Source organism: Crocodylus siamensis, chromosome 1 (assembly GCF_052110815.1).
Source record: "Crocodylus siamensis isolate JL-2025a chromosome 1, ASM5211081v1, whole genome shotgun sequence".
Classification (NCBI taxonomy): Eukaryota; Metazoa; Chordata; order Crocodylia; family Crocodylidae; genus Crocodylus; species Crocodylus siamensis.
Window position 1 is genome coordinate 80,902,150 of NC_143395.1, and position 23,922 is coordinate 80,926,071.

A 23,922-nucleotide genomic window follows, 5' to 3' on the forward strand; every position below is an offset into this window, starting at 1 on the left:
GGTTTGTCTTAAACTGGTTTTGGCCATTTTGAAAGCAGTTTATGTTACAAATTTGAACCGGTTTCCAATCACTTACACCGGTTTATGTGTAATTTCTGTCTCTAGCCTAGGTGGTTAGGTACAATACCTAAAAGAATATTTATTTATGTCCTAAGTGCAAGTGATTACGCCTCTGACTTACATCATTAAAAACAACACAAAACAAAGCTCTTCTGTGGCTCTGGGAGTCACTTTACCATTTCAGAGAAAAAGCTGACTCCATTTTCCTGAAAAAAAGGACATGCCTCAATAAAAACAACAGGCCGTTTGATATTATTTAATATGTGAGTTATGACATAACTGAAGATAGCCTGACCAAAAGCTTTAGTACTGTACTTTAAAAGTTTTAGAATAAATGTTATTAACAGCCACTATTGTGTGGAATGATGTTAAGCAATAAAAATGTGAAAGACAGATAGTGCTGGGCTTGCACTTGGTACTTACAAACATATCCTCTTGGAGATTTGAGAGAGAAGTTCCATAGACTGCTTTAACTTAAATCAGTTAAGTCTGATACTACATCCAAACAGGTTTATCTCAAACCAGTTTCAGCCATTTTGAAAGTAGTTTATGTGCACTGAACTTCTGTTTTGTTACAGGTTTCAACTGGTTTATGATCACTTATATCAGTTTATGTGTAATTTCTGTCCCTAGCCCTACAGCTAAGGAATGGTCTTTATTCCTTCTGCATAACTAAGCAGAGAAGGAATGCTATGGAGATAAGTCAGGGTAAGGCAGGGTAAAAAAAGAAAGAGGATGTTTGTGGCTTTAACCTGCATCTTCAATGTTATTTGTACTGTGGGACTCACTTGAGTCTAGTCATCTCCAACCCACACTATCACATTTTCTCAAATACCACATGCAACTTTTCTCTCCAAAATGGGATGCGTGTCAGAATCAGGAAAGCTTGGAAAAGCAGCAAGCCTGAAAACTGTGTGCATGCCATGAGCTACTGAATGACTGCCACTTGTATCCGGCTCAGTAAGCAGGAAGGGCCGAGTCCTGTGTTAACCCTCTCACAGACGTGGCTGTTGGCTGACCACAACAGCTAGTGCCTGAAGCAGCAAATGAGCTGCTGGTAGTATCTTGATAAGGTTTGTGATATGGAAACACTTTATTTACTGGAACCTATATAAAGAACTACTTACAATGAAGAAGCAAGTCTTGCAGCTCCTCTTGCAAGGATCTGGGGTCTAACCTTGTTTGACATCCACTAAGTCCTTCTGTGAAAATAGAATCTCCTGGGAGAATCTCCAGTTGTTTCTGCTAGAGTTTATCGCATCGCCTTAATGGCACATATCGATGCACTCGCTATGTCACATGACTGGAAAAAAATCTTTTTGTCTATCTGCTTTCAAAAAACAAGGTGTGCGTTTTATTGGGGGCATGTGGTATGCAAGAAAATATGTCTTCCCCTGAAAATGTCCTCCGCTATGCTTGGCAAATTTACCCTAAGACGACTCTGTATTATCTGCCACACATCTGCACAACATTCTGCACTGTCTGCTCAGTCAGTTCCTAATTTACCCCATAAAAGTGCACTATAATTAATTATCTCATTTCTTTTGACTGTATTTAGCTTTCTTCTTACCCTCCATTACCATAGACACAACTGCTGATCAGATTTGTTCACTTTTTCTCTCACTGTTCTAATTTTCCTGCAAAGGAAACTCAGCACTCCATTGCTCATGTGCTGTGTTTCTTTTCTGGGTCAGGACTGTTTAGGTATTTTGGCTCAGAACACCAACTTACTTTTAAGAGTGAAAATTCAGTTATAAACTGGAATATAAGTCTTCATAGCACATTACTGTAATTAGAGAAATTCCTCAGAAGTAAGGAGCATCAAATATCCTGAGTAGGAAGCTTTTTCTAGAATTTGGACAGTTTGAACACTAGTGAAATACTAACTGTCCAGACATCTGTTATTCAATGTAGGTATTATACACTGGATGGTACAAATTGTTTTATAAAGAATATATATGTTATTCTATGTACTGTATAGAAAAATTGTCAACGTATTGATTAAACATGATAACCCAGTATCAAAATATATCATTATGAAGTTACACACTATCCTGAATAAATACTGTATCTTCAAAATATTTTTTTTTGTCTCATATATTGACCTTGGACAAAATTCCCAAAGGCACAGAAGATCAGACCTCTGTATTTCCCATCACTCTCAAAATCTCTTTATAAAAAGTTTGCCTGGAGAAAGGTTCAGGTAGAAAGACTAAATGCAGATTACAGAACTAATGAATAATGAAATGTGGATTTAAAGCAACTTGAAGATTTCATCTGTAGACTTAGCAATAGAAACTACTCATAGGGAACTGAACTGAAAATGTTGTAGAACATAGTGGGGATAAGTTATGTGGTTTCAGAAATATTATAGTCTTGAGTACACCCAGACACTATTTAAAAACCCTGTTCTCTACAGCTCTGGTTAGTGAATGGTCAGGGACACGTGGCATGCCATTTATCCAAAACAATGTGGGTAGGGCTACATTGCTGGAAGAGCTCACAATAGCTTGTACACCAGCTGGAGCAAGAAAGGATGACAACACCACTTGAAAACATTTGCACACATGGTCTTTTCTAGTCTCCTCTAATGAAAAGAGGCATTGTCACAGAGAAATCACCAACAGCTATTCATTCCATGAACTACTGGAAAATCTGGCTGTGGAGTTTCCTATAGGAAGCTATGCATAACATGTCATTGTAGTTACTAAAAAAAAGTTTTATTTCACTATAAAAAGAATCTGCTGGCATGGAGGTGTAATTTAGAAATATTGATTTAACCATTTTGATTGGGCTTTCTACAATTTCATCTTTATTACTGAATAGAAAAGCCTAAGATTATCTGCCAATCAATATTTTGTATATAGAGAGAAAACTTGCAAATCATTTGCATGCAACTTCTTTCCTATGAATAAGTCAATAGTAGTTCAATTGCTAAGATACTGAGCATCCTAAATGCCCAAAATATACAACAGAAAACACCAACCTATCAGCAACTCTTTCCTGTGTTTTTTTTCAGTTATATTACATTTTCATTTAACACTCACGTAGGGTTCATGATCAAACGACGGAAGAAATAGGTCCAGGTGATATAATCCATTGCATCTTGCTTGGAAGTAATAGTTCCAGCGGCAATTTCAGCATTCAAGTGATCAGAGAGCACCTCCAACAGGCTAAGGGACAAGACATGAAAAGCTTTAGCTCTCTTTGAACTGTAGCTTTTCAAAAAGGGTTTAATATTTATAATTTAAAAATGATATTCTCTTTTTTTTTTAAAAAAAAGACCTTTTCCTGTAATGGCACAGTCATCACCTCTATGTTGCAGCAATCATTTCACGCTTGTACCTACTACTTAGCTCAAATTCACTTAGTTGACAATTCGACTATGTATGCTGCATTCTTTAGCTTATGGTTGGGAAGGTGAAAGGTTGATATTGCTATGTAATGATTTAAGAATACTTGTGTTGACATGAATGAGATGCTTACTGTGTGAATATGTTGGTTTATCGTAATGGGGGCATAAGAAAAAACATACAGAAAACAGAAGAGCAATTCAGGATAAGCCACTTCTCAGCAAATACTTGAGGGTTGTTAATACGATGCACAAGCCTTTAATTTTGAAGATTTTACCTCTTCATATTTCAATAAGAACAATTAGTTTTTCCCAGAAAGAACAAAACCCAGAAATACAGAAGAAAAGGAATTTTGGAAGTTTAAAGCAACTTTCTCTCACCACAAAGGGGAGAGTTTATTTGGGATAAACACACGGAAATACAGGAACCTGCTGGGGAACCTGGATGTGTTAGGCATAGGTATGTTATCATCAGAAAATGGAAGAGTTTAGGCAAGACAGACATACATATGAGTGCTTATTGCTTTAAAATTCGTTTTCTCCTCTTTAAATGCTTGCTCTTAGTGCTAAAATAAACAATGCTTTGGCTCAAAGAAGGTTGTTTTGCTATTCCATGGCTCTGGTACAGACTTCTGAAACGAAGAACTGCAGGTGTCCAAATTCAGGTCACAGTGGGGAAGTACAGCTGATACACAGGGCATGATAATCCAGTGACAGATCGACAAGGGGAAGAACTGCAAATTCTCAAGGGAGGTAAAAGCATGAGATCTGACACCTGAGCAGTATACCAGGAATGACCAGAAAGACGACAAATGCAGTGTCATGGAAAACCAATTTCTTTCTTAAACATTTACTGAAAAAAATAGAGAAACCCAACAAAATGTGAAGAGTATAGACAGTCAATCCATGTGGTATCTGGTAGAACAAGGAAATAGTTCCAAAGCAAAGGTTCCTTCAAGAAAAGAACAAGTGAATATAGTTTCCTCTTTGAGAAATCAGGGAGTCTCTTACTTCAAAAGCCTTTAATGATCATATAAGAGACCAAACTCTTCAACAGCGTAGAACACTTCTGTTCATATGTTTATATATAGTAACAGAATATCACGCTGCTAAGAGTACATTGTTGGGATCCAAAAAGTTTCAGGAATCTGAGACAATTTATAATACTTCAGATATAAATATTTTAATACTGTCTTTTGTAAATTAAAACAAAGCTTCTATTTTTAGAGATACCACTTAGCAACATATAGAAAGGTTTCCTGGCTTATTACCAGAACCACACAGTCTGGATATAATATTTGCATTTTTACCCTGATTTTATTTTTGCCTTGAATTATATCATTCTGAAGAGGTTCCGTTCTTTTTGTTTCCAATTCAACTATATTTCCTAAACAATGAATATGAATATTTAAAAACAAGCATATATATGAAGGTAACCTATGATTAACTAAAGTTTGGATATAGACCCTGACTGTTCCTTAAAAAAAATTGTGCATAGCTGGCTGGCTATGCTAGAAGAGACTATACTGGCTACAACTATAACTCGTAACACTGAACAACAAATGATGAACTGCAAAAAGGTTAGCAAGGTTAGCACAATATTTCTTGGTTTTCTTTACTTTTCTTCTGGCAGAAAACTTACAAGTAGTATTACATCTGTTTACAAGAAGATATGTTTCCCTTTGGGGCTGATGTCTCTTCCTCTCTTAAGGGGTCTAGATCAGTAAACAAATCACATGTGAAAAATATTAGAATTGTTTTTTCTGCCAAGCACTCTTGCCCTCAGATTTTCTCTCAGGGTTGCTGGAAGCATGAGCAGTTGTCTTATATAAGAAAACTGTTCTTTCAAAGATATGTTATCATCTCTGAATGTTTTTTAAGATTTGCCTCTACCACAAGATTTCTGATTGCTTTTGCTGTTAGACCAACACGGCTACAACCTATATCTCTGCTTTTTATAAAGGCATCTAAAAGCAGTATAATATTTGTCAGGATTATCTAGGAATGGATGAGATAGTGGGAGGAAGACATCTAGACTTGTCTTGATAAAGCAGGTTGTGTGCTCAGGAGAAGAACAGTCTTTAAAGACCCCAGTATTTTGGTGCATCTCTGACTCCTCTCACTTTCATCAACCCCACATTTGCAGTATGTTCTTTAACTTCTCTTTTTAGTCAAATTTTACCTTGATTCTACTGGGAAAGGTTCATAAAGAAACTTTTTGTAGAAGTCTTTCTTAATATCATGAACTAGAATCACAGCTTTGCCTTGGTCATCAAACTGAGGTCTACCAGCACGTCCCATCATCTGAAGTACATCTGGTAAACAGATAATAAACAGATTTAAGTTCAATTTATAGTACAGATTTGTACTGTACAGCAACTACCTCAAGTATAACCTCAAACTTGACTCCATTACTACGTGGCCACAGCATGTTAGGACAGGGATTCTGTGGTTAATAAATAAATAAATGGTTGTGACTATGTAATTGAAGATCACAGCACATGCATACGATGGCTATATTAAAGGTTATTTATTAGTTTTTATATTTATATCCTTGTGGTGGAACCGGTAAATCTAGCACTTTCTAACTTTCATTTGCTTGATTTTGTAATCTAAATACTGCCTTTTCCTAGATTTCCTAAATAATTGCCTCTTCCTATGCAATTTCCTAGGACTCTGTTTTAAGGTACAAGTAAATTCTATTATATATTATGCCTTCTAACATTTGAACATAAGGAGAAATTATATTAGCTGGCAGACATAAAAGACTTATTTCAGAATGGGTGATGAGCTCTGGATGCCATTAACTCCCCATCCTCATATTATAAGGTGGTACAATAAATTGAAAGAAAAAAGTCTTAAATTCCTCCTAAAAAACTTACCACTACTATAATCCCCCTGTTGCTGGCACTAGTTGGCCAGTTATGACTATTAATTACATTAAGGATACTATTTTATATAAACACAGCCCTTTTTATTACTGCTTGGATTCTCCCCACATCCAAATGGAAGCATCCAAGCAGACTATGGATGTCTGCTTAACTAACTGTGTACATCTTGCCATAATATGAAATTGTAAATTCAGAGGAGCAAGTACAGATTTTGTTTTCCCAATTTTCCTGCTATGCCATGCCCCAGAAGGGTTCTAAACCCTGCTTGGGGTCTTTAGCAGCTACCTCAACATGAGTAAATAATATAAATGAAACCACTGATGTTTTATAAGTGTTTTAAAAACATGCATTAATTTTAACAACTTATATATTCTTTCCTGTGTTCTCTATGATCTATATAAACCATATTCTGTATACAAGCTTATTTTTTGTTAAATTAAGAGTGACTTTCAACTATAAATGAAATGGGTCCCTGAACAGTACTTATGAATAGGTGCATACAAGAGAACAAGGAAACCAATTCCTGTTATTTGAGCTCAGTGCATTAAAACAGTATGCAATGACATATATGACATGGATTTACCAAAAGTCATCAGGAAATGATTTTTATCAATAACCACTGTCTAGCAATACAAAAGCAACATTTTTGTTACTTGCTGTATGTTGCCTGTGGCTGGCTGTTAACTACTGGATTAAAGTCTTGAAATGTCACACGCGATACAATTGGCCGAATAAATGTTTTATAACTAAGATGGGTCCAGCTTAAAACCTCTGATTTGCACTCTCTACATTTGCTTAAGTTTAGATGTGAATTTTGTTTTATTTTCAAACTACTGAACAATCTGTGAGTAATTCACTGTCCATTTTCTGCCCCCAGTTGCATATAGGTAGCCAAATTTATTCAAGGTGCATACAAGCATTTGTTTATGATCACGGAGTTTACTTTAAACCACATGATCATAGACTGGGAATGGCATGTACAGCTGTTTGCCGGTGCTAGGAGTCATATGAGAAACTCACTAACTTGGAGTGGGGGGAGAAGCAAACAGAAATTAGGAGGGGCTAGCTGATTGGCACAGGGGTTTGGTGGGTCTGCGAGGGCGGTTTCCTCTGGGGATTAAGGGGTGGGCTAAAAATATCCTGGTCAAGGTTGGGGATGTAGGAAGTTGAGCTTTGGATGCTTTGAGTCCTGGGGATGGTACAAAAGGCTGGGCTTTCCTAGCCCCAGGGATGCACTCTGAACATGTGCAGACATTTGGAAGATTGGGGTAACCCACTGCCTATTTATCTAAGTAACTTTACTTGAGTAGGTAAACTAACTTAGATACCCAGGTGAGCTAACTTAGATTGCGCCCCACCATTTTTGCCTGCACAGATGGGTATTTAGATAGATTGACCTAACTAGGCTTAGATCAAAATGTAACTTCTGTACATACCCTCTGGTAACTGCAATGGAGAATAATCGAGTATTGGAGATTAAAAGAGACAGTGAAACAGAGACACATGACAATTTGAGAGCATCGCATCAAACTGCATATCTGTAGGGACTTTTTCTTCACAGCTTCCAGAGACATAAACATTTTATAGAAACTTAAAAATGATGATATTATTCTAAGCAAACACACAATGTGATTACATAATTTAGATCTATTTTAAAATAACCTTTTCCCTAATACTGTCAATTACATCTTCTGTTAAGTTTTAAATAACAACATTAAACTGGGCACAAGATTATATCTCTCTCTCAAAAACACTCAGTGAAGATACAACAGACTTAACAAAATTCCCAAGCAATACCTGTAAGCAAAAAACAAGTCCATAAAAACAACATAACTGGGCAATGTATTGATCACACAATCTTTTTTTCAATGCATTTATTTTAATAAGTCTTTTTTAACTTCTAGCTCTGCAGATTCATTGCGGGATCTGAATGTAAAAACATATTCCTTCCTCCCTAATATCTACCACCAGAAATAAAGTTATCTAATTTAAGAGGATCAGATACAATCTTCTCCAGAGATTGTTAGTACTATGTTTCCATCAGACAAAGAATGACACAAAGTACTCTCAAGAGTGCAGATCATGCTGCTGTAGTATGTCCCCTGGTCATGCTAGAATTCAGGAGCAAGAGCTTTGGCTTGGAAATCAATTTTAAATTTCCTGCATGGAGTGGAGGACAACAGACATTAAATTAAGCTCTACGGTAGACTAGTTGGAGTGACATCCCCTATAATATTTTGAGTTCCAACTTTTTCAGTGAGTAAAAGTTTTTCTATAGAAGGGACTCTGCTTGGTTAAAGTCATCAATCTCTTATGTTACAAATAAGAATTACATTATTCCTAGGAATATGGCATTTCCGGCCCAGTTTCAGATAGTTCCAAATCAAATTTACTTTCTCTGTTAAAACTGAGAAATAGAAAACAGAACAGGAAACTTGGAATAAGTTTAACTTGTCCTCCAAGCTTATTACCATTCAGATAAATATTCACCGTTGTCTGACATTTTTCAAAGTCCTTCCATTTTTAATTTTTAAAAGTTTTTTAACAAGACTGCAAAGTGGTTATCACGATTTTGATAAGTTGGAGGCAGAAGCAGAATTAGAAGTGCAATTTTTACGTTAATAGTGAAACTAAAATATATAATTTAACTTTAACTGTTTATTTTAATTGCTTTTTACTTCACTCAACTTGGCCAAAGATAGAATATTAGTTTTATTTTAATTTGTATTCAGGTTTAATAATTTAAATTTCAGATTCTCCTGAACTAACACAGTACAATGTTTGGATTGCAAACACAGCAGAGGCACATATAAGTATTTAAAACTGTTTCTAGTGCTGGAAAAAACATACTGAAAACAATTAGTTTTTCATGTTTATATAAAATCTTATTTGATATACATTAAAAAGTTTGCCAAATACGACTCTACATTATCCCACAATATTTACTGTGCATGTTCAAACCATTTATTTTCCTCTTTTTAAAACACCTATTTTGAATAATTTTAACAGTAGTTTTTCTAGGGAAAGGTATCCACAAAGGAAGGCAGGTGGACCCCTAAAACACTGAATTTAGCAGTATTCTTATAATTTACATTTAAAAACACTGCGGGGAGGGGAGAGGGCAAAGGGGGGTGGGAACCCAGTAACAAACCTATTTCAAATCCTTTACTATTATTAAAATTTAAAAGGATCAGTTTCTAAAAGTAGAAGGTAAACAACGTTCACATTTTCATATGCTTCAAATGCATCTTGGTAATTATGAGTAATATATTTGTGAATACCTGTAATGGGATAATCCACATAACGCCTTGTTTTTCCATCATAATATTCTGTTCCTTTAACAATTACTAAATGAGCTGGAAAATTTACACCCCAGGCTAATGTGCTCGTGGCAATAAGAACCTAAAACAGAAAGCCAGATTAATGAGGTGTATGTAACAAAGAGACAACTTTTAAAATTGTATGTAAAACTCATTATTGTCTTATTAAAAAAAAAATGTACCTGGATCTTGCAATTCACAAATAACTCTTCTACAGTTTTTCTATCTCTTTCATGTAGCCCAGCATGATGCATGCCTATTCCAAAGGCAAGAGTCAGTTTCAGATTAGAATCTCTTACTGTGGCTATAATGTCATTCATCTGTAACAGAGAGAATGGTTACATAATTTAGAACAGTTGTTCTAAGAAGTTTTTAACATTCAAAAGTTGTTGTTATTAATGATTAGCTTTGTTCTAGCAATCACGATGTGTTAGGCACTGTCTGTATACATAAAGGAAGATGTAGTCTGGTCCCGGTTTGCGGTCAGATTACAGTCTAAAAAAACCCAACAACATACAAAGGATGGAGAGAGAAAAAGTAGTAAATGAACGTATGGATGTCTATATGCCTAACATATATGTATTGTTTAATTTTTAAAAACAGAATTAAAAAAATAGTAAAGTCAGGAGTATTCTGGCCTAGGATACTTTGAACGCTAAAAGCCTCCTGATTATTAGGTGAAGTCTATTTTCAACTAGAAAAATTGTCCATACATATTTTGCTATTGAACTCAGTTTGAACAACTGTATTTTCTCACATATACTATTCAATGGAATATAGTACACACATTGTTTCTGAAAGGCAGCATGAAGAAAAAAGTAGTTTCCTTGTAGTAAGTAACAGAGTAGCAGTAATTTGGAGAGTAGCTGACTTATTGTTCTGCTCCCTGCAAGTCCCTGCAGATATTATTTTTTGTTTCAGCTGGTAAGCAGGACAACCTGTTTTTACCATATTTCATGCACACTCCGATTTCTATCAGCTGTGTTTTGGCAAAAAAAGGTGAGATAAGAAAATACAGTACTTTTTCAAGTGCAATTCTGAGGTATCCTCTAACAAATCTAGAGTAAGTACGTGCGAGCATATTACATTTACAATATTCCCTTCATCAAGGAATTTGGTAATTTTAGCAAAAAAGATACAGTGAGGTTTTTTTCGTAGTCTGCTTATCTTATACAAATTCATGGTACCTACTGGTCAGAATTATAGCTTTAAAGCTGAATGTGAATCCCTGGTGAATCACAGTATAAGTTAAGTTAAAGTCTAAATTTACCCAATGATTTCACTCACTACACCTGCATGTAGTTGCTTGCTAACCTGAACAAGGCCTTCAGGCAAACAACTTTGCAATTTTTCCTGGAACATTTGTTCCGTTATTTTATGGCTAATGTATTTTTAAGGATGTTTTAATAAAATTATACCCAGTAGCTTTTAAACCATAATTAGGAAACTGAATATCTCCATTTTTTAAATAGTATTTAGCCATAACATTTTTGATAACTGAAGATCTGTTACTTATATTGTCTTCATTTATAGAAAACCTTTTAAGATGTACAATTTTTGATGTTTAGAACATTACATCATTTTGAAAATGCTTTTCTGGGCTTTACAATTACATTTTTAATAGAAACAGTCCTTTTGGTAGCAAATAGAAAAGCACTGCATAGTTACTCATGCCCTTTGTCCTTATGAATATGACAGAAAACATATCGCTACTACCTTTTTTTTAAGCTACAAAGAAATCTGAAAATAAAAGAAATAAAAGTACAAGAGAAATGGTACTCAGTTTAAATACATGCACAGGAGCGCAAACGCATGTGCACACATACGCGTATGTACAGACACACACACACACACTTTATTAAATATAGACAATGTAGCCTGGAAAGCACAGCAAAACTTAAACGCATTTAAAATAATTAAATGTTATTTACTTTAATAGTAAAAGATTTGATGGATGTACCAGAACTTAAATGGTTTACTAAACTAGTAAACAATTAAAGTTTTTATTGACATCTATCAGTTTGTGCTAGCTTATAGTCTTCATCATAACCAGAAGAGATGTTGCTTCCTGCATGCTTCTGATAATAAAATATATTTGAGGGACACATTGATAGTTATTCTGTAAACTAGAGCATTGAAAACAAAGGAATAGAAAGCTTCCTGAAGGAAGAATGGATGGAAATGTAAAACACTGTAAAGTAAGAAGGGGAATAAGTTTAACCAGGAAAGAAGTAATGCATCAAAGGAAATATTGTATTTAGAGAAAGGGAAAAGAAAAGAGGAGTGCAAAAAAACTGGAGAGGCTATGTTAAAGAATAAAACACCTATATAGATATGCATAGCAAATCTCTGATTTACAAATCATTGTATAGAACTACAGTATGGAAAACATGAGTGTTACTGTATTTCTCATTTCATGAATTTTATTCACCATTCAAATGATAATTAAATAAAATTAAAATATTACTCTTTTGTTTTCTGTAAGTAGAGAAACTCCGTTCACTTTTATGGTCTTAATTATAATCCCTTATGACTATGCACTGGTGTTGCCCGAGGCTTTTTAAAGTTGTACCTGGGCAAACACATGGGAAAATACTGGTTTTATGTATGTGCTTAGTGGGCAGTGAGTTAAGTAAAAGATTACATGAGAGTCAAACAATGACTATGGATTAATTCTTACTTTATTAAACAGGACTGCTAGGTACCAAATAGCAACACATGAAAATCCATATGTTCACAATTTTATTCTGTCCAATACATCCTAAGTAGCAAAATGTATTGTCCAGCTGAGTTTATTTTTCTCTTCAAGGAGTAATAATTTATGATAGCCATGAATTTTGGACTAAATTATTTTCTTACATGACATTAATTCCATCAGTAGAACCAATGTTCTGGTCTAAGGAAATACTAAGTCTGAACCCCTTCTTTTTCTATAAAAGAACAATGCTTAAATTGGCTGACTATAATATTGATGGCCAATTAGAAGGTAAAATAAACCATTTCACAATGTTAGTTATTTTCATCTGAGAACCTGTGCTATTACTTTTAGTTGTGCAGTTCCCAGAACAAAATATTCTAAATTCACACTGCTTGGAATTTGTTCGATGATGCTCTTCTTTCTTTTACAATCAGTGGTGCTTATTTTTTTCCTTCCTCGGACTACTATTACAGCGATGGCCTGTGGTGCTGTTAGTCATATCTGCAAAGCAGTGTAATTTACCACAGGAAAACTAAAGAACCCTAAGCAGGAGAGCTGGCACATATACTACTATCCTGTCATTCTACCAGCAGGGAATCCTAGTCATTTCTGGCTGACCCCCTTACTTGCACATAAATCAATGCAATAAACAAAACTATTTTACCCATAGGCACAATCCAGAGCTTAAAATTCTCATGACAATTTATTTTAAAGTATAACTTCTTTTCATGCCAATTTATTGCATGAATATTAAATTATGTGTTTCTATTAAGAAACAGGGTTTTTTCCTATTAGAAAACAGACACCGACTCTATGACTCCCAATACATTAAATATGTACTAATATTAAATTGTTAAAATTGATCATTTGAACTAGAGTTCATATCCTTAAAGTTTAAAACAGTAATATAATTTCTATTAATTTTCATATAGAAAAAAGAACACTCTAAATATAGTACAGCATGATAACAGGGAAATATAAATCATCAATATTACATTCTTTTTTTTAGCCGATTAACTAGAACTTTTCTCAATTAATTCAATAGCATTTTTGTTTTTGGATTCTCAATGGCACCCAAACTGGGCTCATGCTGAGTAACTTGGGGCTAACTTTCATAGATTTTGGATGTAAGACCATAAAAACCTCCCATATTTACCAGCAACATTAGTTTGATTAGTATCTCACCCTTTAATAACTATATTTTACTGCTGAACAGGAGTCTATCATCATTGCAAAATGTTTCTTACAAAAAATAAAGTTTATTTGTAATTTATACCATAATCTCTTAACAAGCTAGATTTTTTCTCAAACTAGTAAGTAGTCATTTTCTTTGTTCCTGCACATATGTAAACTGTTGAACCATTTACTTTAAGCTAATCGAACTTTTTTATATTTTAAATTTATTATACTTAAAAAGCTTTTGTAGAAAGATAGGATTCCATTTAAGTAGATACATTACCCTGTGCCTGAAATACATTCCAGTCAGAGTATAATTCAGCAAGTTGATGACAATGCTGGCTCCAAAAGAAAGGAGGAGACCAGATTGGACAAGAATGAGCTAACAGATTGTGCAGCCCAATTCTGTCCCTTTGAGTGTGATATATTGTTTCAAGATGCTAAAAACCCATACTTTCTCAAAGCATATCTGTTGTGCTGGTTTTCCCATTTTCACAGAATCCTCATTATTAGTACTCTGTACTCTTTTCAAAGCACGTCAGACTCAGACCATATGCCACCGAATAATGCTTATCAATTGTCTAAAATGCCCAATAAAAGAAAGATGTGCCAAACAAAAGAATCATGGAAGTTATGAAGTCTTTTACAAAAATAATTACATATTTCACATCTGCTACAGATGTTAAGTGAAATAAAAACATCTCCTTGTTATAACTAAATGTTAATTTTTTATGATACACTTTTGTATCATAAAAACAACATCTTGCAGAAGGAAGTTAAACTTGTATAATAAAAGATACATTTCAAAATCATTCTTGTGTACCTCAATAATTGCTGAAGGCACAGAATCAAGTTATCTTATTATTTTAACTAAATGGCAGTGTGTATTCATTTTCCATACTTCTGTTACCTCAAGCATAAAACTTCAAAGCACCACAGGAAAGATTATTCATAATAGTATTTATAAGAATAGTAGTTTACATAAATATGAGGCAAGTTTTTTTGAGTGATATCTTTTCTTGGACCAGCCGTACACTTGGGATAAACTTAGCCAAGTTTTTGAATGCACAGCTTTCTTCTTTAGGTTTGAAGTGAAAAACATCAGACCAGAAGAAGAATGCTTTGCATTTAAAAACTTGGCTAACTTTTTCCAACTACACAATTGGTCCAATAATAGATAACACTCAAAAAAAAAAAAAATCCTTGTCTCACAAAATTCCTAGACCATAACTGATCCATTACTCGAAGACGGCTCCTTTATGTGCAGGTAAAGGCGTGATGGAATCTTATGCACAATACATGCAATTACGCCTCCTGCCATGCCACATGTGCATGGCAGGAGGTGCAATTTTAGGATTGCATGTAAGATCCCGTTGGGCCTTACTGCCAGTGCAGGGGGACCCTGATCCTGGGTTTCCCCTGTCCTAGCAAGAAGCAAACTCCTGTGGCTGGAGCCCCCTCAGTTGCAGGACTCCAAGCCCTGGCTGGGCGTGGTACAGCCCTGGGGCTGGGTGTCCCATCAGCTGACGGGGCTCCCACCCACAAGAGAGACCCTGCTACACATGCAGGTTGAAGCTCAGTTGCAACCAGGTATATAGTACACATTTTTGAGGTCTAAGTTTATAGCTGGTTGGAGCTTTTTATGGCATGATAAGTACATGTAGCTGGTCTTAAGGTAACTGCTCAATTAACCAGTTAATTGCACATTAGCTGTAACATGTAGAGGGGACCTAATTCCTTGCACTAAAATATTTTTAAGACAGTGATATGCCTATCCAAAATACATAGCAGTGGTTCTTTCCCTGTTTTATAGCATAGCATTGCCTCAGAACAATCACATGGGAGGTAAAAGGTTATTTGTTGTGTTAGAGGTAGAAAACACAAATTACTTTTTAGCTCTTCAGCATTTATTCTCTCAGCACTGTATGGAACAAAAATCTGACAAAACATATTCCATATTCATATAAATATATATGCACTTAATTATGTCATGCACACCATGTATGCAAATTCAGTCTTTGGAATTTAGAGGTCATTATAGACCTTAGTCAAATCCTATGAAATCAGTGGTAGCCTTTCACAGATTATAGTAGAAGATGGATATGGCCGTGTTTAGAGTTAGCATGACTGTGCTGAAGAACTGAGTTGTTTTTTGAAGTTTCTGAAAGAACGTTTCTTAACAGAGAGCTTAAAAGATATACAGATATAGATTTTCTCATATACAGGTATTGGAAAATGATTGTGGTTTAAAATATAAACTGTGAACATTGGTATTTGGGTCTGTGACAGAGTCAACAATATACATGGCGTCTGATGCCCCTAGTGGTCAGATCCACTTGCCTGTGCTCCCTGGCCTCCTACACTTCCTACCTCTCAACTGTCATGACTTGATATTAAGATTTTTTTTAACTGGGGAGGCTGCCTCCACAGGCTGGGGTAACCTCTTTCCTAGGTGCCTTTCCTCTGTGTACAGACCTTGGGGCCCCTCTGTGGGGTGGGTGCCCCTTTTAAAACAGGCCCAGTTGCTCCTTAGAGGCTATAATCATTCTCTCTGTCCTCCCCTGTAGCTATGCCCATCAGGATACTGATAGCTATGCCCATCAGGATACTGATGCAGGATCAGTATTTGGAGGGGGTGCCCCTGGCTTTGACTCCACACTTGGCCCCTCAAGCCTCAAACCTTTGTTGTGGCTTTCTCCTTCCTGGCTTTAGCCCCTTTCCTCTACCTGTTTCTCCCAATGCACTGTCTCAGACCTCAGCTTCTGGGCTCCAGACCTATCTTGTTCTCTTAGGCTCCAGGTCCCTAGCCAAGGTGTCCTGTGGCTGCCCTTAGTTTCATAGTTAGTAGGGTCAGAAGGGACCTAAGCAGATCATCAAGTCCAAACCCCTGCCATGGGCAGGAAAGGATGCTGGGGTCAAACGACCCCAGCTAGGTGATTGTCTAGCCTCCTTTTGAAGACCCCTAGGGTAGGAGTGAGCACCACCTCCCTTGGAAGTTGGTTCCATCCCCTAGCCACCCTGACCATGAAGTAGTGCCTCCTGATGTCTAACTTGAGTCTACTTTCAGTCAACTAATGCCCGTTGTTCCTTGTTACTCCCGGTAGCGCTCAGGGGAACAGGGACTCTCCCACTGCCTGCTGGTCCTCCTTGGCAAGTTTATAGGTGGCCACCAGATCCCCTCTCAGTTTTCTTTTGTGGAGGCTGAACAGGTTCAGGGCCCATAACCTCTCCTTGTAGGGTCTGCCCTGCTGCCCCCTAATCATGCGAGTGGCCCTCCTCTGGACCCTCTCAATGCTGTCCACATCCCTCCTGAAGTGCGGTGCCCAGAACTCGACGCAGTACTCCAACTGCAGCCTGACCAATGTCGCACAGATGGGGAGGATCACCTCCTTGGACCTGTTCATGATGCATCTTTGGATGCATGACAAGTTGTGGTTAGCCTTCCTGACTGCGTCCCTACATTGGTGGCCCATGTTCATCTTGGAATCAATAATGACTCCAAGATCCTTTTCTACCTCTGTGCTGATGAGAAGGGAGTTCCCCAGCCTGTAGGTATGCTGCTGGTTCTCCCTCCCCAGGTGCAACACCTTACACTTCTCCATATTGAAACCTATCCTATTCTTATCCGCTCACCTCCGTAACCTGTCCAGATCTAGTTGTAGTCTGTCCCTCTCTTCTAGCATGCTCACTTTTCCCTCCATCTTAGTGTCATCTGCGAACTTGAACAAGGTGCTTTTCACCTCCTTGTCCAAGTCGCCAGTGAAGATATTGAACAGTGTGGGCCCGAGGACCGAGTCCACTGCCCACAATCCTCCAAGTCAAAAATAACCTGTCCACCACCACTCTTTGGGTGCAGCCCTCCAGCCAATTTGTGACCCATCTCACTGTGTAGGCGTTGACACCACAGTCGCCTAACTTTTTAATGAGGATGGGGTGAGAGACAGTGTTGAATGCCTTCCTAAAGTCCAGAAAGACTACATCCACTGGGTTTTTTTGACCTGGTCGTAGAAGGCAATGAGACTGGTCTGACAGGACCTTCCTCTAATGAACCCATGTTCATTGCTCCTAACCATAATTTCCCCTGCTGGTCCCTTGCAGATGTGCTCCTGGATAATTTTCTCAAAGAGCTTCCCCAGGACCGAGGTAAGATTAACGGGCCTATAGTTTCCTGGGTCCTCTTTCCTTCCTTTTTTGAAAATGGGGACCACATTGGCCCTTTTCCAGTCCTCTGGCACCTTACCAGAACACCACGAGTGCTCATAAAGTTGCGCCACTCTGGGTCAATACCTCACCACAAGTCATATTTTCCCCAAAGCTGTTTCAGTTTCACAGGTAGCTTAGGTGTCCATGCTGTATAGCCATCTTCCCCAGGAGCTCCTCTCCTTGCAGCTTGCAGGGCCAGACTGTGCCATCTGACGCAGACCTTGGGCTTATATGCCTCAAAGTCCTGCCCCTTCCTATCATGTGGCTCCCGAGTCATACACAGGAGCTTCCCATTTACTTAAGGACCTGTCTGCTCCTCTGTTGCAGCCCCACACAGCCAGATTAGCCTGCAGAAGTCTCTTAAAAGTACCAGGAGCCTTTGGCTCCCTGCTGCAGGCTCTCTTCCTCCCTTAAGTTTCAATCTGAGAAAAAATATCCTGGCTGGTTTAAACAAACTATATCATAGCTTAAAATATTACCAGTAGCTTTATATTTTGCCTTTAACCTAAGGGAAAAAATATACAAAACTACACAAAGGGAAAATTGAGACAGACACAAAAAAGAAGGGCTACAACTTGACTTTAGTTATTCTTTCTGTGAAATAGCTGCACAGCTTTGCAGGACTCCATCATTGCAAAGATGAACACAATTTAGAGGGGGTGGAGGGAAGTGGAAGGAAGGGCTTTTCCTTAGGCATCTTCCTAATGCTACCTAGTCAGAATCTATAGTGCCACATAACATAACTGCCATAAAATAAACTGGGATGTTTGTATTTCTTTCAAAGGACATGACAAAATTTCTAAATGAATGGGATAATGGTCCTCCAGCTTGAAAACTATTCTCCTGGCTGACAGTTGAAAAGCAGAGTTGTTAGTTAAACAGACCATAGTCAGAGTCAGCTATTGACAAGTGACTAGGGGTGGGTGGAGAAAGGGAAATCTATTTTCATTTCTTATGTCACTTTATTATGAGGTAAGAACACACACATTAATAGTTATAACTAACACACTGCAAGTCAGTGATTCTCAACCAGGATGACAGGGCACACACGGGTGCTGCAAGATCTTTTCAAGGGCCATCATGAGGCATGAGAGAAGTCAGGTAAGGAGATTAGCAGATACAAGCAAGCTCAGGGTTAGTTCCTGTCTAGCTATTCCCTTGCCCCCACTGCCTGGTCCTTCTGCAAGGAATAAGTACTGCAATAAATAAAGAAAAATGTTTAGGGAAAAGACAGGTTAGAATATTAAACTGATTAATGCAAAAGCCAGAAACAGTCTTAGGTAGGAACTTCAGAACAGGCTTCACAGTGCTCTTTGTCCTTGTGAAAATAGTAAGAGAAGAACCTATGATGCGTACTGGAATCTCTCCTATTCTGGTCAGCTTTATAGCCACCAGGAAAGCAGTCTCCACAGAAAAGTGATAGAAAGAGAACTTGGCTACTGACCTGAAGAGCCTAATTAAGCCATCGAAAGAGAACAAAGAAGAAAGAGATTCTCTAACTGGTGGGAAGATAAGAATCTATCCTTCTAGGGAATTGGGATGAAAATATATCATTCAACACCATACCATGGGATGATTTGCCGGGACTGTAATCAGCTATACTAGGATGAACACAGTCAGTCTCTGTGGACCTACTGTTCAAGAAGTAGAGGGATATCTGCCATGAAGGACAAAGGTTCTCGCTACCTTGTGCACCAAGCCAGGCTGCCCCATTCTAAGTCTTTATAGTATGGAGACAGTTTAAGCAGTTTTATGGGAAGCTGGGATAAGTGGAGTCCAGAATTTGATTCTGATGTCCAGCACAAATGCATCAGTAAGCAAACCTAGTCAACAAGTTCTTGGAGAGTTCTTGTATTTTTTTTTAAGTTAATGTTATACAAATAGGAGTTTCTAATGAGCTGAATGGAGAAGAAGCCTGCTAAAGTCTAATGTAGAACTTAAAAACATCAATTCATATAGATATTTTGTCTCCTAATAATCTTCCATTATATATGTGCCTCACAAAGCTCTTCAAGTAACTACAAATTCATTGAAAGTTAGGTTATGAGACTGGGAAGAGGTACCAGAGAAATACTGAGAAATAAGGTGCACTGGGATTTGATGTGGGATCCTGACAATCCCGCTTCCTTGTGTGTCACATGTGCATGGCAGGAAGCACAGCTGTGGGATCCTGCATCAGATCCCATATTGCAGGTGCAGGGGGAGCCCAATTCTAGGTTCCCCCTGCACTTGCAAGTAGTAAGCTTGGCTCCCAACCAGGGATGTGCAAGATGCACTTCTGCACCTGGGTGCCCCAGTTGGCTGATCAGGACTTTCAGCCAGGGATCACACACTGTCTGCTCCTGGGGCTGGGAACTCTGATCGTCTGACTAGGGCTCCCAGCTGTGGAATCACATTGTGCCCACCCTGGCTGCAAGCTCCAATCAGCTGAATGGGGCACCCAGTCACGAGAGCACGGGGTGCACTTCCTGACTGGGAGCTCTGATCATCTGAGGGGACTCCCAGCCTCTGGAGTACAATGCTTTTGTGTGTGGGCAATGTGTTCAATTAAGCAGAAGCCACAAATTATATATATTTTGTGTAATGATTTTGTAGTTTATTTCCAGTTTTATCACACCACTAATTGATTGAACATGTGGCCAGGTCACTACTTAAGATGTGATTAACCACTTAATCTTGTCCTATGTCTAATGTCTGTCAAGGGTCTTAGATTCATAGATATCAGGGCTGGAAGGGAACTCGGAAGATCGAGTCCAGCTCCCCGCCCAAAGGGCAGGAAGTTAGCTGGGGTCATAGGATCCCAGCAAATCCAATTTGCTCTTGAAGGTGTTCAATGTAGGTGCTTGAACCACCTCCGATGGCAGGCTGTTCCAGACCTTGGGGGCTCGCACAGTAAAGAAATTCTTCCTTATATCCAGCCTGAAACGGTCTTGTAGTAGCTTATGACTGTTCGACCTCATCATCCCTTGGGGCGCTCTGGTGAACAAACATTCCCCCAGATACTGGTGGTCACTTCTGATAAACTTATAGGTGGCCATCAGATCACCCCTGAGCCTGCGCTTTTCCAGGCTAAAGAGCCCCATGGCTCTCAGCCTGTCATTGTAAGGTCTGTTTTCCTGACCTATGGTCTTGAGCTGGCTCTTCTTTGCACTCTCTCAAGCTTCTCCACATCCTTTTTGAATTGTGGAGCCCAAAACTGGACACAGTACTCCAGCTGCGGCCTCACCAAGGCTGAGTACAAGGGGAGAATGACATCCCAGGATTTGCTTGAGAAGCATCTGTGGATGCAAGCCAGCATTTTGGTCACTTTACTAGCTGCAGCATTGCACTGCAGGCTCATGTACATCTTGTGGTCAATGATGACCCCCATGTCTCCTTCTTCCATAGTGCTAGCCAGTGTAGCACTGCTGAGCCTATAAGGATGCTGCAGGTTTTTCTTCCCAAGGTGGAGAACCTTGCATGTTTCGGTGTTAAACACCATCAGGTTCTCATGCACCCATTTGCTGAGCCTGTCCAGGTCATCCTGGATCACCCACCTGTCTTCTGGTTTGGATGCTTTGGCCCAAAGTTTGGTGTCATCAGTGAACTTGGCCAGTCCACTCCTGACTCCAATGTCCACATCATTAATGAAGATTTTGAACAATATGGGTCCAAGAACAGAGCCTTGGGGGACCCCACTGGTCACAGAACACCATGATGAGACACTTCCATCAATTACTACCCTCTGGGTCCGACCACAGAGCCAATCTTCCAGCCAGGGGATTGTGGTGAACCCAAGGCCACAATTGGCCAGTTTTGCCAAGAGGTGATCATGGGATAACAGATTGAAGGCTTTTTTGAAGTCAAGATAATATGACGTCAATCTCTTCTCCCTTGTCCAGGTGATAGGTCATAGAAGGAAATGAGATTGGTCAAGCAAGACCTACCTTGGTTATAGAAGGAAATGAGATTGGTCAAGCAAGACCTACCTGCAGGAAACCCATGCTGGCTATCCCTTAGGATGCTGGCGTTGGCCAGTCCATTAAGGATGGCCTCTTTAATAAACTTTTCTAAGATCTTCCCCGGGATAGAAGTTAGGCTGATGGGCCTATAGTTAGCCGGATCTACTTTACTCCCTTTCTTGAAGACAGGCACCACATTGGCCTTCTTCCAGTCTTCGGGCACTACACCAGAGTGCCAGGAGTTTTCAAAGATCCGTGCCAGAGGCTGGGCTATGATGCTCACCAGCTCCTTGAGTACCCTGCGGTGTAGATTGTCAGGGCCGGCTGACTTGAAGGTATCCAGCTTCTCAAGGTGTTCATTCATGAGGTCAGCATTTATGGAGGGCAGGGGATCTCCCTGTCCCATAGCGGGCATGGGCGTACCATGGGACTGATGAAAGACCGATGTGAAGTACCCATTTAATAGGTTGGCTTTTTCCTGGGCGTCAGTTGTCAGTTGCCCCATTTGGTTCAGCAGGGGTCCAACGTTGCCCTTGCTTTTCCTCCAGCTCCCCACATATCTGAAAAAGGACTTTTTATTGTCCTTGATGCTCAAAGCTAGTTGGAGTTCAGTTGCAGCCTTGGCTTTCCTGGTTTGCTCCGTGCAGGACTGGACCAGTGCAGAATAATCCTCCTTAGAGGTGAATCCCATCCTTCATCCTTTGTAGGTCTTTCTTTTTAGCCTCAGGAGGTCTACTAGGTCCCTGGAGAGCCAGGGGGGGCTGCTGTGCCCTCTTGCTGCCTTAAAAACATATTTTCTCTTAGAAAAAATATTAAAACAGTTTGGATATCTTTTTGCCTACTCTGGGTTTTTCACCTAATCTGGGTTTGATTTTAATCTAAACTTGAAGTTATTGGAATTCTCAAGTAAAACACCAAGAAGATGGATAAAAAGAAATCTAGGTGCTACAATATGGATTCATTTTGCTTTGAGCTTATATTTAGACCAAACCCAGCACCTCTCTATGTCAGACAAAAACACAGATGCATCTTGCTCAATAAAATATTTGAATCCAACGTTTTAAAAATACATTCACGACAAAACTTTTATGATTTTTTGTTCTCATTTAAGAATCTCAGGAAAATCAAGACATCTTGTAAGAAACTTCTTTTCCAACATATAACGCAATGCTGTATCTTCTGATACTTAACTGGTGAGAGATAATAATACAGGACTTCACAATGTTTATTTATTAGATAAATAAGAAAACTGATAGATGCCTATTCTATGCTCCGAGCCTATGAGGTATAATTTGTAGCACGCAAATATATCTACTCTCTGGTTCAGGTGAGTTTTAAAGTAAAACAAACCTTCATAAAGGACCTTCTATCAATAAATTCCTCTTGTATGAGTGGGCATAAGTTGCTTTACTGATATTGGTCATTAAATATTGGTCACCTAGCCCCCCACCCCCATTTAGCCATTACACAGCCTAAATATTAGATATCTGACCCCAGACTGGGGACACAGCCAGATTAAGTGCCTATGATCCCTCTAATGTTAAAAGGAAGAAGTAGACATTTCCAAAGGGTGAAAGAAGTTTGCCTGCCTGCCTGCTGAGGGGGACTGGGCCAGCTGGTGGGGATGACTGGATGGCCCAGGGGAAGTTAAAAGCTTCTAGTGAAGGGAGAGGAGGAGAGAAAAGAGAGAGAAAAGGCTGAGGTGGCAACAAAGTTAGGATTACTTTCTCAGGATCTGAGAAAAGACCACAGGATGTAAGCTAACTCTTTATTGTTTAGGTATCTGTTTGTTTTGTGATTATGTTGTTTCCTATGGTGGCAAGTTTGACCCAGAGAAAATAAAACTGTGCTATAAACAGTGGTGACCCACGACAAGGGACACGCACGAATTTCTACCCCATTCTGGCACATAGGTGGCCAACTCATTGCTGCACGTGTTCACATGGGATCCATGTCATTTAGTCCCTCGTCAGAGGGTAGGTGCCTAACTGACTGATCTTTGTTAAAGATGCCTATCTTTTGTATAGTTGCCTATTGGTTAAAGAACTCATCCAGGAAATGGGAAACTGGCAAAATTTAGTGGTTTGGGTACTCAGCTTAAAGTAAAGTCCTGGCTCCTGAGCTTTGCTTTAAGGGTTATCTTTTAACCAGTGGCTAAGGAAAAATGTATAAATGATCTTACAAACAGGGACTGGAATCCAGGGCTCCCTCTTTTTGGAGTTTCTAAATCATTGAGTCAAAGTGTCAATTTTTCTTTTACTTGGCTACTTCTCTGACCATG

General features: G+C 38.7%; 1 protein-coding gene across 3 annotated transcripts in view; it reads right to left on the bottom strand.

The window, feature by feature from the left end:
• The window catches only part of ASCC3 (activating signal cointegrator 1 complex subunit 3), a 560,200-nt gene that overhangs the window by 81,103 nt on the left and 455,175 nt on the right, over positions 1-23,922 (bottom strand). For all 3 annotated transcript variants that reach the window (XM_090037230.1, XM_090037224.1, XM_090037218.1), the window contains 4 exons: positions 9,806-9,943; positions 9,585-9,705; positions 5,595-5,727; positions 3,108-3,233 (listed from right to left, as the gene is read on the bottom strand). In XM_090037230.1, the coding sequence (XP_089893356.1) occupies positions 3,108-3,233; positions 5,595-5,727; positions 9,585-9,705; positions 9,806-9,943 (518 nt within the window). The remainder of the gene's footprint in view (positions 1-3,107; positions 3,234-5,594; positions 5,728-9,584; positions 9,706-9,805; positions 9,944-23,922) is intronic.